The 18,277-nt window shown below is 40.1% G+C and overlaps 1 protein-coding gene across 1 annotated transcript in view; it reads left to right on the top strand.

Annotated features, from left to right (window-relative positions):
• Window positions 1–18,277, top strand: part of FREM3 (FRAS1 related extracellular matrix 3) — a 113,128-nt gene that overhangs the window by 31,485 nt on the left and 63,366 nt on the right. Inside the window, exons 3-6 of the mRNA XM_068278448.1 lie at window positions 1,504–1,650; window positions 11,728–11,958; window positions 12,421–12,546; window positions 17,722–17,973. Coding sequence (XP_068134549.1) covers window positions 1,504–1,650; window positions 11,728–11,958; window positions 12,421–12,546; window positions 17,722–17,973 — 756 coding nt within the window. The remainder of the gene's footprint in view (window positions 1–1,503; window positions 1,651–11,727; window positions 11,959–12,420; window positions 12,547–17,721; window positions 17,974–18,277) is intronic.

Below are 18,277 nucleotides of genomic sequence, written 5' to 3' on the forward strand. Positions count from 1 at the left end.
ATAAAAAGGTGTTTTTTATTTATGTACTGCTCGTGCATAGTTTTTATACTTGCCACTGAATTAGACTTTCAGTCAGTTCAGTCAGAGTAGATTCTACACCTCCATTGCCCATCAATTTTCAGTAGTGTATTACATGACTTTAGAATCTGTCAGCCATCCTACTATAAGGTCTACCTTACAAGACTCTGCTTGCTGCTTGTTTAAACTTACATTGTGTTAGCATTCTGCAGAGCAACAAGGGGCAAGAAGCAGGCTGGGCTGTGACATTTCCAACCAGTGCTAAGCATTCCTACAAAGATTCCCTTTTCTATGCCATTAATACCAAACAGTGTATCACTCAAGAGCTAACTTATCATCTGTCAGCCTTAGCATGGGTGGCCTTCAGTGATGTAACTAGCATATCGACTGATGCTGACAACTGCAGACTGAGGGAAAGTGAGGTAAGGGCGCATTTTATGATGGATCTATGCTACTACAGCTGCTTTATTGACATTCACAAGGTAACAATGAATGCTAAGAATGTTCACAACATATTTCCAAATTCCATAATGCTTTTTATGGTATTACTAAACAGGAAGTTATTTGTGTGTAGATGAATATCGTTATCCTCACAATACCCTTGTGATATATGTATTCAAAGAAACAACCGCAACTCTTATATAGTTTCTTGTATGCTTTTTATTTAAAGAGGAACTGTCGCAAAAATCCTAAAATTTAAAACACATACAAATAAGTACATTTCCCCCAGAGTAAAATGAGCCATAAATTACTTTTCTCCTATGTTGCTGTCACTTACAGTAAGTAGTAGAAATCTGACATTACTGACAGATTTTGGACTAGCCCATCTTCTCATAGGGGGGTTCTCAGGGTTTTCTTTATTTTTAAAAGCACTTAGTGAATGGCAGTTGTTCCGTCCAACTGCCAAAATAGTGTGCAGTGAACAGGGAGACTGGCAAGCACCTTTATGTAAATCTTTTTCAGGGAATGTCTTTATAAAGAACAAAGACCATGCTGAGAATGACCTATGGAGAGAAGGACTAGCCCAAAACCTGTCGGTAATGTCAGATTTCTACTACTTACTGTAAGTGACAGCAACATAGGAGAGAAGTCATTTATGGCTCATTTTACTCTGGGAGAAATGTACTTCTTATTTGTACATGTTTTAAATTGTAAGATTTTCGCGACACATCCTCTTTAAGTAACCATGAAAATTATGTTTTGGGCTATTTTAAATAAATTATTATGTAGAGCTATGCTGTATACTTTAAATAGTTGTTTTGCAACAAACCTTCAATGCAAAAAACATTGGTGAAAAAGGCTATTGTGCAGAAAAAGCACAACAGACAAGTGTGACCCCTGCCTTAAACTCCTTGCCACTACTATATGTTGTGCATGATCATTTACATTTTAAGACATAGGTATTGCTGTTGTAGTGGCTTTGAAGAGAAAGGAGTTAATGAGTGCTATTTTCCCAATTAACCTTTTACATTTCTACTATCACAGGAGGTAATAAACTGAGAAGTCAGCCATTCCGTCTAAACTGGGCCTGGATTTCATTGGAGAGAAATCAGTACACTATAGATGAGGATGCCCAGTTCCTAGAAGTGACATTGAAAAGAAGAGGGTACCTTGGTGAAACGTCCTTTGTTAGTAAGTAATTGAATGGATATTCAAATGTTTTATGGCATCTTAGGGCTTAAGGTATGTTATGTTAAATGTAGACAGACAGTTGCTAAGAATGAGAATCACCAAAAGCAATCCTTTGGCAGACAGAATTGCCAGATGGTAGCCGGTCACATCCTGAAGGGCTCACACTGTTACCACTTTGAGAAGAGAACCGAAGACTACTGTGACTATCTCTACATCAGGAGCTCCATTGAAATGAGCGGATATTATTGCACATTGCTTCATATTTCCTTTCCCTAGGAGGATAATTCCAGTAAGCATGCGGACCCTCCCCCCGCCCCCCTGAGTTATAACAACATCCATCTGTATCAGTTTTTCCCTTTGGAGAGCCACTCTGTGCCAATATTAAGGGGTAAGTGGCTCTTCCTCACATCCATGTCCCCCCAAAAAACAATTGAGGTTAGTTGAATGGGAGGAAAGCATATGGTGCTGACTGGCCAACCTTTTAATAAGGAGATAACCTTATAGCCAACCACCGCCCAGGTGAATAAGTAAAAACATGTTTGTTTGTTTTTGTATATAGCTTGCTTATTCACCGTTGGTAAAGTATTAATAGTTTAATAAAAACATGCATGCCACCTTTTAAAATACAGTACATTTTATTAAATCTAACATTTTAGTCCACGTTTAATTTTCCTAATCTTCTTCTGTTCTTTATCTGAAATATTCCTTCTTGGTTGAATCAACACCTCACTGTCTATACTTATGGATAGACAAATACTGGGAAATTAGGCATGGGCTATGATGAAGAAGCACTTTTGAGTTTTATTTATGAAATATTTTTCTCAATGTTGGGGAACACGGAGATGGGGAAGATGTACATGTGCCTGAACAATGGCGCAAGGGGGGAGGAGGGGAAAGGTTTTGCACCCCTTCATTTACAAGGTACAGCTCCAATGTGGAAAGCCGTGTTGGATGGTCAGCTTATCTGAATATGCAGTCAGATAAACTCTGTAAAGGGGACCTGCTCATTTTGTTAAAGTGTAACTGTTGGGCATAAAATCAAAAATAAATTCTTTATTTTTATCTGGTAAACAAGTAATAGGGATGTTAACCAGGCAATCCAAAAGTTAAAATCACTATTACTTTTCTTGTTGATAACTGATTATTCGCCAGTTTACCTGACTTATTTGGTACACACAAAATTTGGTACACAAAAAAGAAGTTGCAGTGCATGCTGGGTTGTCTTTTTTTGCTGCTCTACTTTCCCTCAGACTTAACTAATGCAGCCTGATTGGCTGAAGCCTCTTTCTCTCCTGTTTCCCTCTCCCACGCCTCTGTTCCTCTCTGATTGGTCAATATTTCGCATGCTGAGACAATGCACTTTCTATAGTGAAGGGCGGGCAAATCAGGCAGAGGAGAATAAGGGAGGAAATTACATCAGAATTGGCTTCAAAATAGATAGCCACAGTTAATATAGGAAATGCTAAGAAGAATTTTCTCTTCTTTTACTGTAGAACAATCACTAAAATCAAAACATGGACAGTGCAATACATATGTTATGTAAGTAGAGCAAATATTTATCTACTTATATATGTGTTTTTTTCTGAGGTAGTATGGCTGACAGCTCCTCTTTAATGGATGGTTGGCAGGTTTCAGTTTCTCAGTCTTCTTCTATGATCCAGAATATGCTCACCACTCACCATTAATTGCTGCCTTTTTAACTCAGCCCTATTCAAATGAGTGATTGTTATGGGGAGCTGAGAAGGATTTCTTCCCCTCTCAAAACAAATGCTTTTCAAGGTCTTATTTAATCTTTGCCTGAATGAAGTGAGGTTTGTGTTGATTTTTTTCATCTTGGTTGAACTCGAAAGCGATTCTCTCTAATCATGTATGTAACGCTATCATCTAAGTTCTACTTTAAAGACTACACTATTACTGAATGAATTATTATGGAATTAATTATTTTTATAGGGTGAAGGGCAGTGATGACGAAAATGCTGATATTCTTTTCAAATTAATTTTTAAGAGAATAATGTAAAATTTGACTTTTTTGCAAAAGCGCCTTTGAAAATTATTTTTTAATAAGTGTGTGATTTCTTTTGTGATTTTTTACATTAAAATTAGTGAATTTTTGCGAAGTTTCGCATCAGAATAAAAAAATAATTTCCTTGGGCAATATTGCGAAAATACAATGTGGCATATTTTTTGCCTTATAAGACACACCAAAAACTGCCCCTTTTCTATGCATTTTCCCATTGCGATCGCGTAAACACGTACGCAGGAACTTTGCCCCCTACTTTTGGGAGTGAAAAAGTGCGTCTTATAAGACGAAAAATACAGGTATTTTCGTTAATATATTCTCTAAATCAAAAATACCATTTTCGATGCAAAAATTACTTTGGCAAAAATTTGCAAGCAGCACTGCTAAAGGTTAATTAATATTTTGGATTGTTGTTTGTCTTTACTATCAGATGTATGTCTTCTGTTCCCACCTGGATACCATCCTTAAAATGTTTCTTGGTTTAAAGTATTCTATTTTCACATTAGCAAGCAAAAGATTAAATTTTACAATCCCCTTTTGTATGCTTAAAAAAGGAGTTAAAGAGTTTTCTAATCTCCGGTGTCAAGATCTTGTGTCTTGAAAACTGCTCACTTTTATTTTTCCAGACAATTCACAGTAATCCAATACTAAAGGAAGCTTACATGGTTATTTAAAACACATCCAGCTAATAACCTTAAAGGCTGCTAGAACAGAAGCTAGCTGCAATAAGTGTGATCAAACACAAACAGTACATTCATAGCTAGAGAATGTTCACTAATAAAAATAGAGTAACACACGGTAATAACAAAACAAAGCAAACTAAATATCTGCACTGTAGCATAAGACTACCCATTGATTAGGGTTACTAAAAGAAGAACCATCATTGTAAGGGTGCCCATACACTCGTCAGATTGGCAGCAGATAGATAAGAAATGCATCTGATGATCTATCTGATGCATTTTTAGAACATTTTTTACCAGGATAGAATTCCAATAGATTTCAGTTTGAAATCTATTGAAATTCAACCTGATGGCATTTTTTTGCCATCAGATTTCCATTAAGGCTAATGCAAACTGATAAGCAATCTCATCAGATCGACCTAAATTTTTCGCCCTGCCAGTTCGATGGAAATCCATCGAAATCGGCCATCGATCGGTCGATTGGCCAACCGATTTGCAAACGATTGATCGATCGGGATCGATCGGTCGGCCAGAAAATCGGCTGAGTGTATGGGCCCCTTAAGTAATGATTCTTTTCTTTGATTGGTTTGCATTTGTTAGCATTACATGTTTTGTGCTTTTGACTGTTTATTGAATAAGGTGTTTTCCATGTAATTATATCTGATAAGTGGAATTAAAGTGGATCCGAGATTAACTTTTACTCATTGCATAATTGTGTTCCTTTCATATTGTTTATAGAGCATTCATCAAGCCAAATACCTTTTTATTTTTGTTTTAATACTCTAATTCCCTATAAACTAAACAAGCCTCACCCACAGCTTTACCAGAGAACCTTGGCATTTTCAGACAGTAGCAAGGGCTTATGGGAGCTCAGTCTGGGCAGGAGGAGGGGGAGGTATTACTAGCCAGAGATTTCAGAGGCAGAGGGGAGGAGGGGTGATTAGGTTTTTTTCACAGGCTGAGTGCTGAAGATGCAGATAAGCTTGCCTGTGTGCAATGTTTACAAACAACATGGCTGCTGTCGTATCACAGGAAGAAATAATCATATTCTATTGAAGCCAAGTGTAGAAAGGAGGCTGGCACCACCAGAAGTAGAAAAGTAAAAATTAGCTCTTTATTGATCAGTCATAAAATGACAGCATGGTCAAAAATAAGGCTTTGGCGGCGACAGCCCGCTGTTTCGAGCTGCTATAGCTCTTTCTCAAGCCGAACAGCCCATACAAAGTTAGCAACAATGACCACACCCTTATATACTGGTCTATGCATCAATTAGCCAATCATTTCAAAATCAGAAACACCAATCAGAGTGCAAGGGCATGTGGATGGACCTGATGGGGAACAGGCAGTGTGTGATGTCATCAAAACATACCTCCCAGTCAGCTGACCAAGGACAGCCCATCGCAGCATGGCAGAGAAAGTTCCACATGTAAAAGCAGGAAGTGCACTGTAAACAAAGTTCACATGCACCAATAGGGACAGGCTCCAATGGCCCATCCATCTTAATATGGCATGGTAAACGCGTACAAATGTCCGCATAATACGCGTCCTATAGACGCGATATCAATGCATAATAGCCGCCGTAACTCGCCATCCAAACGCATTCTCAAAAACAATGCGTACAAAAAGACGCATAATGCGTAATACTGGACGCTAGATAACCGCATGCCGCTACTGATGCCAACGCAATAATAATGCGTACAAACCGACGTAAAAACGCCCCCTGGCCGCATAACTCTATAATGGACGCGTACAAAAAGACGCATAACGCGTGGTACTGAACGCAACATAGTCGCATACTGTTCATGCCAAATGCCACATTAATGCGAAAAAAACGTCGCAAAAATGCCTTCAGGGCACAAAAAAAAAAGTGGATGCACAAAAAGAGGATATAATGCATAGCATCATGGCGGGACTCAAATCAAGTCACGCCTAGAACTAATGCCCAACATTATACACGTGGAAATCGCATAACTAGAGAGAACAATTCTCACCAGGCCACAAAGTTCTTCCCTCCATCAGCTCACAGGGACTAAAGAAAAAGGAAAAGAAGAAAAAAACACATCACTGCAAAAGATATCAAAGTTTTCAAAAATATTATAATGCTCCCAACCAGTACTCCACACCCCCTAGCACAGCATAATAGCTGTCTCTTATCATAGTAAATATCCCACATCACTATTTACAGATTCAACAGGAAAATTAAACACAAAAACTTAGATCGTATTCCCTATTAAAGAGAACCCGAGGTGGGTTTGAAGAATATTATCTGCATACAGAGGCTGGATCTGCCTATACAGCCCAGCCTCTGTTGCTATCCCAAACCCCCCTAAGGTCCCCCTGCACTCTGCAATCCCTCATAAATCGCAGCCACGCTGCTGACAAACAGCTTGTCAGAGCTGGCTGTGTTTATCTCTATAGTGTCAGTCTGCTGCTCTCCCCGCCTCCTGCAGAAATTCAGTCCCCGCCTGCATCCCTTCCCTCCCTGCTTATTGGAGGGAAGTGACGGGGGCAGGGACCGGAGCTATGCAGGAGGTGGGGGAGCAGCTGAGACTGACACTACAGATGTAAACACAGCCTCACAGCATGGCTGTGATTTATGAGGGATTGCAGAGTGCAGGGGGACCTTAGTGGGGATTGGGATAGCAACAGAGGCTGGGCTGTATAGGCAGATCCAGCCTCTGTATGCAGATAACATTCTTTAAACACACCTCGGGTTCTCTTTAAGTCCTCCCTTTCCCATCACATGTAACCTTCTAATCCACCAGGCCTCTCTTTTGGCCAACTCATCCTGTCTATTTAATCTCCCTCGCCAATTACTCGGAACACTGTCAATAACCTGAACTTTAAATTGGGACAAATTATGTCTAGCTGAAACAAAGTGGCTAGACACGGCCTGGGTCATATCCTTGCCACGTATGGCTGTCTTATGGCCAGACATTCTGACCTTCAAAGCATTAGTGGTCATACCCACGTATCCCAATCCACAGGGGCATTTAATTAAATACACTACGTAGCTAGAATCACAGGTATATCTGTGTCTAACCGTGAATCTTTCCCCTGTGGTGGGATGCGTGAAAGACCCACCTTTAGCTATATGGCTACAAAGATGGCAACTGAGGCATGGAAAAGTACCATGTCTGTTTTGCGTGACCTGTGTCCTCGGCTGGTGATGATGGAAGACCTTGTCTCTGACAGTAGGGGCCCTTCTGAAAGACATTAATGGAGGGTACCTAAATTCAGGTATCGTGGGAAACGCATCTTGTAACAGATGCCAATGGTGTCGAATTGCCCATCCAACCAGTTCGCTACACGTGTTGTATGTAGAGACAAATGGCATACGAAATTGCTTAAGATCACGTCGAGTTTTATGATTTCTTGGAATCAGGGTCCTATCAGGATAACCCCTGTCCAAAAACTTTTGTTTCAATATATTCTTCTGAGTTACTGCCTCAGCATCACAAGAGACTATTTTTTCAACACGTTTTAACTGGCCGGTTGGAATGGCATTTTTTATTGGGGGAGGGTGGAAGCTTTGGTAGTGTAGCAATGAATTTCTATCGGTGGGTTTTACATATAAATTGGTAATTAATTTATCCTGTTTCCTAATAATGCGTGTGTCCAGAAAAGTTGCCTCACAGCTGTCTGCATGTACAGTTAGTCTAATCGCTGGACAACAAGAATGTAGGGAGGCAACGAAGTCAACGAGGGTCGAATGTGGCCCCGCCCACAAACAAAAAATGTCGTCAATATATCTCCACCAGCACTTAGCGTGCCGGTGAAAAAGTGGGTGGGTGTATACAAAACTGTCTTCATACTGACCCATAAAAAGTCCCGCATAGGACGGGGCCACATTCGACCCCATCGCAGTACCTCGTCGCTGGACATAAAAGGAATCCTGAAAAGAAAAATAATTACGTCTCAAAATAATATTCAACAACTTCACAATGAACTGTCTCTGAGGTTCAGACATATCTGCATATTGCATCAAATACCATTCTACAGCCTCTACACCCCCATCATGAGGGATGGAGGTGTAGAGGCTCTCGACATCAAGAGTAACGAGAAGAGTCTCATCTCCAGAGATGTCAAGTGATCTCAATTTGGTGAGAAACATGTCAGTATCTCTAATATAGGATGTAAGAGAGGTAACAATAGGTTGGAGTAGACGATCTACATATTGGGCAAGGGGTACAAATACAGAACCCACGCCGGCCACAATGGGTCTCCCCGGTGGCCGGCATGGGTCCTTGTGTATTTTAGGAAGGGTGTAAAAAGTTGGGATCTTGGGTGAATCCTGTTGGAGGAAAGTAAAGAGATTATCATCAATAATATTACAAGATTTCGCATCATCAAGTACAGATTTGATACACAGCTGCACTGCTCTTGTCGGGTCCCCCTCCACCTTAGCATATACATCCTGTTGTGCTAATTGTCCCAAGATCTCCTGTTCATAATACAATGTATCTAACACTACAACTGCACCTCCTTTATCTGCTGGACGTATTGTTATCTCCGTACGTTGTCCTAGACCAACTAATGCTATATGCTCCTCCCTACTCAAATTAAAGTCCACACTAAAGGTACCGGCCCTTGACTCTATCCCACCAATCTCTTCCTTAACTCTCTCCATGAACACATCAATCATTGGGTGGCTAGGGGGTGTAAAACGACTCTTGTTCCTAAGTCCAGTGTTCCTCAGTGACAGCACATCCATGTTTTCTCTATTTTCCACCGGAAAGTCATGTCTAGTGCCAAAAAAATGCTTTAGTTTGATGTTACGGAAGAAGCGAAACAGTTCCTGATCAAGCACAAAAAAATCTGGTTTATGAGTCGGGCAAAAAGAGAGTCCATAATTCAGTACTCGTTCCTCAATGGTAGATAATTCATGGCTGGAGATATTCACTACTAGTGAGGGACCTTCTGGTCCTTTCTTTGTCTGAGGGTCATCTGGCCTTTGGTGCCTACTTTGCTTGTACCTCCTGCCCCCTCTCCTTCTCCTCCTCCTCAGCCATTCGGTGAGACCTCCCGGGAGGATGGGAAAAAATCACTGGATGAGGATTGTGGCTCAGAGGTAACTGGTCTAGGCTGGTGGTGCCAGCCTCCTTTCTACACTTGACTACTGAGGATTCTGAGGATACAGGGATCCAAGGCTTGGGCACACAACAGTTCCTTCCTATGGATGAGTGCTCCTCCAACTTCTGTTTTTATTCTATTGAAGCTGTTTGCAGCTAGATTTGCTGTGTAAACTATCTAAACTTTAGATAAGGTATATAGACAAGTTACTTGTTATAGTTAGTTTTCATCTCGGATCCACTTTAAGCTTTGCCACTAAGGGCCTGTACACACTGCTGCGCTTGCGTTGCGTTTTTAAAAACGCATGCGTTTTTAAAAACGCAAGGTCTTTTGAAAAAGAATGAAAATCGTGATGACTTGTACACACTGGTGCAATGCGTTTTTAAAAAAACGCAAACGCAGTGCCTGCTGCGCTTTTTTAAGCGCAGCGCATGAAAAACGCATTAAAAATGCATGCGCTTGCGTTTTTGCCTGCGTTTTTCAGAAGTCAGTATCCCAGAAGACTCTGCAATGTCCTGATTCCTGTTGAAATGTAAACTAGAAAAAAAACAAAGGATTCTTTAGCCAATCAGCAATTACAAGAAAAACGCAAGCGCACAAAAAACGCAGGCAAAAGCGCATGCGTTTTTAAAACTACAGGCACTTTAAAAACGCATGCGCTTGCGTTTTTGCCTGCGTTTTTCAGTGTGTACAGGCCCTAAAGGTCCTATCTGACCACTTTTGGTGACATCTAATTGAACTTGATCAGAACCATTTCTTTGCATTGCTAAATGCAGTAAAAAAAAACATAAGATTTTGTACCATGTCTGACTTAAGGTGCCCATACACTCGTCAGATTAGCAGCAGATTGATAAGAAATCCATCTAATGATCTATCTAATGTGTTTTTTGAACATTTTTTACTAGGATAGAATTCCAATAGATTTCAGTTTGAAATCTATTGAAATTCGATCTGATGGCATTTTTTTGCCATCAGATTTCCATTAGGGCCAATGCAAAATGATAAGCAATCTCATCAGATCGACCTAGATTTTCCACCCTGCCAGTTCGATGGAAATCCATCGAAATCGGCCATCGATCGGTCGATTGCCCAACCGATTTGCAATCGATCGATTTTGATCGATCGGTCGGCCAGAAAATTGGCTGAGTGTATGGGCCCTTTAAGTATACAAACAACCCACAACTTAAAAGTGGCAGAAACTTTTTAACTGATGCTGTGAAAGTGCACTGCTCATCACAGTTGACTTGGCTGGTATTGTAAAGGATAGCTCTAAGAAGCACTTAAGGCATAATAAAAGGACTGAAAACCATTTAAAACTGGAGGTGAGCATACTTGGCATACTTCCAATGAAGTCACACCTGAAAATTACCAAAAATATTTGCACAAAAGAGGACAATTTGTTTTGTGAGTGCAAGCTCCCTTCATCAGGTCAGTACACTGCTGTAGGGCTAGTACAAGAAAGCATGATGTCCTCTCAATGTTCTTTCTTTCCAGCAGTTTTGCTGGAACTCATTGGACATATCGCACATTTCCTAGTACTGGTTCAGTTGCGCCATAAGTTGCCACCAGGAATTAATTCAATATGGGATATACACTTTAACAGGGTACAGAAATGCGCAGCATTCCAGTAGTCACAGATCTGGACAAGAGCCTCTAACAGAGCCATCAAGAGGCTCTTGCCTAGAAGAATTAGAGGAAATCTGTCCTTGTAGCCAGTGGATTAGCATTACAGCAAGGACAGGCGTTTTTTTTCGTCTACATGTATTTACATTCATGTTCGCAATATTAATTTTAGTAATGTGAGGTACTACATTAAATTTATGAATTCTATTTTATGTACATTTTGTTAAACACTTTTGATCACTGATAACTTTATTACAACATTTTCTTTTTTGTTCAACAAAAAAGCTTTATTGAGGTCACCAATAAATACAGAAAGTACATTGCATCCCTCAGTTAGCATACAGCAGGAAAGCAAAAAAGAACATTGTTTTGTACAGCAAAGATTCGGTATCACATGTTATTTACAGAGCTTCTAGATAATCCTATTGTAGCCAATATACGTTCTCGCACTATTTCTGGATCAACTATTACAACATTTTCAGTCACATTTAGACCTGGAACAGTGTTTATATATAAGCTGCAGAGTAGGAGTACCTTTTTACATTTCTGGTAAGCTGGATTGTTGAGTGGCTGCTACAAATGTTACACATCCTAAATGCTTTCACACAGAGAGGCCACACAGAAAGGCCTTTATCCTTTGTTTCTTTTAAAAAGGGTGACCCTTTCATTTTCCTCATTAAGGTATCAGTACAAAGGATGGAGCAGCAATTAAAGATAAAGACTTTAAAGGAAAGGCACAGAAGCAAGTGCAGTTTAACCCTGGGCAAACAACCGCCTCATGGAAGGTCAGGATAATAGCAGATGAGGAATATGAGGAATCTGAAACTTTCCAAATTCTTCTGTCCGAGCCTGTCATGGCTGCACTGGAGTCTCCACATGAGGCAACCGTGGAGATTGTGGACCCTGGAGACGGTATGTACAAATGCCACGATGACTTTGTATTATAAAGAAAAATGTACCTGCAATAATTATTAAAAATATAAATATTGTTAATAAATGAAAACATCTTAACACAGAATAGTAATTATTTTAATGCCATGTGTTATTTGTAAAATGTGAGCTATATAGATTGAAATGCTATAGAAAACTGTATTATCACAGTATTCTAGTATAGCTGCTCCAGCATGTTTCATATTGTTGTAATGATACATTCCTCTGATCACATGACGTGCTGGATAAGGAGACCTTATAGGTCAGCGGAGGTTGGCATAAAAACCTTACATTTCATCCATTATACTTCACATCTTGCCTGTGTCATCTATGTCTGTGGTACATAAAGTTTCATATCCCCAGGACTGTAAGTCACAAGTGACATGACTACCAACGTCTGCATCTGATGACTGCTTAACACAAACTTATGTCTACTCTTTTCAGAATCTACAGTATACCTTCCACAGGCAGAGTACAAGATAGAAGAAGATATCGGTGAATTACTAATACCTGTTAAAAGATCTGGAGATGTTAATCAAGAACTTATGGTTGTTTGTTCGACTCAACAAGGTACATTGTCAAAATTGTGTGATTTTTGTTTAAGCACTCATTAAATGCTCTGTTTTTTTCATAATCAGTGGCCTGCAGTTCTAGAAACATATTTTGTATAACTCTGAGATTCCCTAGAGAACGCAATGATTGAGAGATGATGCATGATTTTTTGCTTAGTGAATATGTTACCACTCATCATGCATCCACTCCCACATGCAGTATAAACCAGTGTGTTACAGCATATTCCTGCTATACAGATACACTGCCACTCTGACAACAGTTAACCAAGCCTTAGTCATATTTTTGGTGCAGAAGGTGAGGGGAGGTTAATGTTGGGGTGTGGGGTTAGGATTATATTTTACATAAATTCAATCTAATATGTTCTTCCGCTGCTGAAAAAATGCACTCTCGCTGCAAAACTATTTTACAGATTTCATAGTCTCATCTGTACTGATTAGGCTTAGGTGGATGGATAAATTCGGGTTAGGCATTTGGTGGAGGAAAGGGTTACACAAGGTAAAGTTAAGATGATTGATATTTCGAGAATTATTTTTGATCAGGAAAATATTCATTGTATCTGTAAACAATGTAAATAAATGGTGCTTTTTTCACTTATAGCTATACTAAAAATGGAACATTTAGTTTAAATACTTTTTTTTATTGTAAATGGTAACATTGCACCTCTCTAGCAATATTAGCTTACAATGAAATGTGAAAATGTAACATTTAAACATAGAATGTTAAAGAACATCAGAGAGTAATAGTCAGGACAGAGGTCAAGGTTAGGCTACCTGGAGCTAAGAGACCTAAAAGGTCATGTGACCCAGGAACTAGGGAGGTTTGAAAGTTCATACTTCATAATTTCCCGGGCTATGGGGGCACACATTATATAGTTATTATTGTTAAAAAAAGACATGCGTCCATCGAGTTCAACCAGAAGTTGATCCATAGGATGGGGAAAATTCCTTACAAGGCTTGGACCAATTAGCCCTGTAAGGGAAAATATTATTTCCTATTCTTCATCTTAAAGGACAACTGTAGCAAAAGGTATGTGGAGGCTGCCATTTTTATTTCCTTTTAAGCAATACCAGTTGCCTGGCTATCTAGTTAATCCTCTGCGTCTAATACATTTAGCCATAGACCCTGATCAAGTATGCAGCAGATCAGGGGTTTCTGACATTATTGTCAGATCTGCAACTTCAAGATTGGCTGCATGCCTGTTTCTGGTGTTATTCAGACACCACTGCAGCCAAAGAGATCAGCAGGGCTGCCAGGCAACTGGTATTGTTTAAAAGAAAATAAATATGGCAGCCTCCATATAACTCTTGCTACAGTTGTCTCTTAATTTCCACAGCAAAATAGGAACTGGGGATAAAACACTAGGCGTGGCAGCTGTTTCGGTGCCAACATTTAAAGGTAAAAGGAAACGTTTGGGGTAGTGAAACCCCGCAGAGGGTGCGATCTGACCACCTAATATTCACTCGGCTGCTCCCTGAAGATATTCACTGTAAAAACATATTTAAAAAAAGGGGGCGCTCTGAGACTCCCAGCAAAACAAGAAAACACTCCAGCAGGAGAGGTCTCACCTGGTTCTCCTGTGGCCGGCACAGCGTACACAGCCACGATGAGCTTGTGTCCCTCTATGCCTAGCCGGGGACCGGGCTCTCTGCTGCGGCGTGGCGGAAGTGACGTCAATGACTTGAAAAAGCGGAGGATGCTCCTCCGCGAAACGCGTTGTCTATTTTAAATACATTTTATATTGATTTGACCTTTTAGTCTGGCCTGCATATACCGCATTTACGGCGGTTTTATATTTCCACTACATTTCCTCATACGAAGAGATAGGCGCATCCTACCACGCAGTCCCAGCGTGTGCTAGTGGAAGCGTCTTGGTTCCCATAGTAACACCTGGGAGGAGAGCCGAGACAAGTGACGTCACGTCCGCCACGCCGCAGCAGAGAGCCCGGACCCCGGCTAGGCATAGAGGGACACAAGCTCATCGTGGCTGTGTACGCTGTGCCGGCCACAGGAGAACCAGGTGAGACCTCTCCTGCTGGAGTGTTTTCTTGTTTTGCTGGGAGTCTCAGAGCGCCCCTTTTTTATATATATATTTTTTTTATAAACATTTAAAGGTAGGATTTCCTTTAATATTGGGAAGATAAGGGAAATCTCCTTATCAGGAATAGAGAAAGTAGCAGAAATCTGCAAAAGGTGAATTAGATTTTAACAAGATGCTCTGGACTGAGGTATATCTATTAGTAAACATTTGTATTAAATACAAGTAAAATGTTGCAGAATGCCAAGATGTCTTCTGCTGACTGACACCAACCAAGCAGCTGCCCTAGACCTTCACCAGCTCATGTTATTGAGTAAATAACGCTTCTGTTTAAATATGTCTTGTACAGCCTAACACCCCATTCATGAAGGCCATTCCACAGTATAAGAGATCAGATTGCTCTACAAATGTTCTCTTCCTGAACTCGCTGTAGCTGTGTATTCTGGAAATACCTCCAAGAGTGTCTTATTAAGGATTAAACAGAGAATGAGACCCCAGCCTATCTGACATGGGGAAAATGTAAATAATCTCTACCATTCCTCACACTTGAAATGGATAGTGAAGCACTTTATTTTAAACAATGAACTTCGGTAAATTTCTTTTGAACTTTACAATGTCCTATAATTGTTATGAGCAGTGTGTAGCTACTTCATAAAAACATTATACTTTTTATGTACAGCCTGACTTTTTACCAACTCTACAATAATTTATAACAATTACAGCTTAATTAGCACATTAATATCACCTGTCATATAATTTTTAAGATGTTCAGGGCTAATTTGTTATGATAATCTGCAATACTCAGGTGTTAAAATGGCCACCCATCCCAATGGAACTAGCAGTTTTGTATAAAAATGTAGGTTCCACCCCAGGCATCTGCTTGGTTTGCCTATGTGTAAAAATGGCCCTGCTTTTGTTCACATACTTCCAGGCCCATAAAGCCACAGGAGGCACAAGCAGTAATGGATTTAGTTATCCAGTCCACCTCTGTAGTCACTGACCTCAGCAGTAGATAATATTATAGAAAATATCCCCTAAAAACTCAGGAGCAGGGCCGGGCCGAGGCATAGGCTGGAGAGGCTCCAGCCTCAGGGTGCAGTGTAGGAGGGGGCGCACAATTCATTCAGCTGTCATTCCTAATTGTGTATGAAGCAGAAAGAAATAAGAAAAGGGGATACATAGCAGTGACTGCAAGCCAGATAACTAGATATTAAGGTGTTGGGGAGGTTGTGGGCATTGTGACCCTCTTAGTTTAATAGCAATCAGTGTGTGACAGCTGAGGTGGGAGGGATGGAGGGGCGCACTTTGGTGTCTCAGCCTTGGGTGCTGGAGGACCTTGTCCCTGCTCTGCTCAGGAGAAAAGTTTATTGAATCCGATCCCATATGTGTTACAAATTAAGATTACACTGGTACTCCTGCTTGCATGTACCTTAATTCGGTCAGCTGGCTGGGACTTCACCCACCTATCTAGGGCTCTGCAGCTAGGAACATTAGCAACAACCCAGGTCAGGGTGCTTACAGATGGTGCAAGCCTAGCCAATAGAAGACTTTAATACTATCCACATATCAGTACCAAAGATATTTTAAATGTATTGCATTTTATACATTGTCCATTTGAGGAGATAAAATAAGCCTGTAGTGTCCCATCATTTATGTAAAGCTTCAGCTCAGGACTTTTTTTTTAAACTTTATCTAGTCTTCCCGATGGCCACTTACCCCAAAACTAACATTACGGTAAATAAGATAACAGAGACTGTTCTTAAAATATTATTGTACTTATACATGATTGTTCTGATTCAAAATGTCACGTACTTGAATTACTGATTTACGTGCTCTTGTACAATACAGTACATGCATACAGTCATGTCTGTAAATATTGGGACATTGACACAATTCTAACATTTTTGGCCCTATACACAACCACAATGGATTTCAAATGAAACGAATATGATGTGCTTTAACTGCAATCTGTCAGCTTTAATTTGAGGGTATTTACTTCCAAATCAGGTGGACGGTGTAGGAATTACAACAGTTTGCATATGTGCCTGTCACTTGTTAAGGGACCAAAAGTAATGGGACTGCAAAGGATTTGCAACCAAGTTAAAAAGTGAAAGTTATGTTTATGATTTTTATTCTGTCCCATTACTTTTGGTCCCTTAACAAGTGGGAGGAACATGTGCAAACTGTTGCTACACCGTTCACGTGATTTGGTTGTAAATACACTCAAATTAAAGCTGACAGTCTGCAGTTAAAGCACATCATGTTCATTTCATTTCAAATCCATTGTGGCTGTGTATAGAGCCAAAAATGTTAGAATTGTGTAGATGTCCCAATATTTATGGACCTGACTGTAATTCCTCTTGAATCAATTCCTTTTAGAGAGGAATGGATCGCCTTGCTGTTTTCGGTGGCAATCTAAGTGTATGTCCAGCTTTAGTCACATAAATCTGTAATGTAAATATATTATAATAAGATAGCAATTCCCAAGCATTTTCCAAGCCCTCATATAAACTTGTACCAATGACTAAAGTATTCCCAGCCAATGTTCAGAGGTGAGCAGGCACAGAGGAACAGTAAATTTCCTAATGGTTTCCCAAAGGTGAGTTTTACCATGTTTTTAACGTGTAAGGAATCTGAAGGACCGCATCAGTACATGGTTGTGTCTGTTTTATTTATAAAAGCTATGGCAGAGATTCCAAAGCTCAATCAATTAAGCTCAATCAAAAATAGAACAAATAGTGATGGAGTCACTCTGCAGTAGACAAGACAAATAACATTTATATCGCGCTTTTCTCCTGGCGGACTCAAAGCTCCAGAGCTGCAGTTACTAAGACGCGCTCTATAGGCAGTAGCAGTGTTAGGGAGACTTGCCTAAGGTCTCCTACTGAATAGGTGCTGGCTTACTGAACAGGCAGAGCCGAGATTCAAACCCTGGTCTCCTGCGTCAGAGGCAAAGCCCTTAACCATTACACCATCAAGCCACTGGACACCAAACAGCTATAAAGGTTTATTATTCCTCTGCACAAGCTAACAGCATTGGATTTGTTATAAAAGCTGAGTACTGAGTCTCCTTATTTAATTTGCGATTTCAAAGGTATCCCTATAATTTTAGATAATATTGACTTTCTATCACACAGGTTCAGCTACTGGCACCATCCCCACCTCCGTTCTGTCTTATTCTGACTACATCAGTCGCCCTGATGACCACACCAGCATTATCAACTTTGACAAGGGTGAAACAGAGAAATTCTGTCGTATCATCATAATAGATGACTCCCTTTATGAAGAGGAGGAGGTGTTCAATGTGACTTTAAGCATGCCTATGGGAGGCCAAATAGGGTCTGAATTCTCCAGTGCCAAGATAATTATTCTAGCAGATACTGATGATGGTAAGTAAACAATGGACAATTCATAGCACATTACTTTACGGTTTTGTTAATATGAGTGTTTGGATTAATTTATGGTTTACAGTCCATCTTTGTTGATGAGTTCTTAGAGAAACGAGGCTTCTCAATTAATGCACACCTGACCTGAAGTGAACCCAATTTTGGGTTCAAGGGAAAATTACACTGGAACCTGGAATTACCCTTGCATATTATAGTACTAGCTCTATAACAGTGCCCAGTTTCGGGTCAGCATGCCTTCTGTGTACTGTGTACATATGAACACTTGTCCACAAGTGATAGGCTGTAC

The sequence above is a fragment of the Hyperolius riggenbachi genome, chromosome 1 (assembly GCF_040937935.1).
Source record: "Hyperolius riggenbachi isolate aHypRig1 chromosome 1, aHypRig1.pri, whole genome shotgun sequence".
Classification (NCBI taxonomy): domain Eukaryota; kingdom Metazoa; phylum Chordata; class Amphibia; order Anura; family Hyperoliidae; genus Hyperolius; species Hyperolius riggenbachi.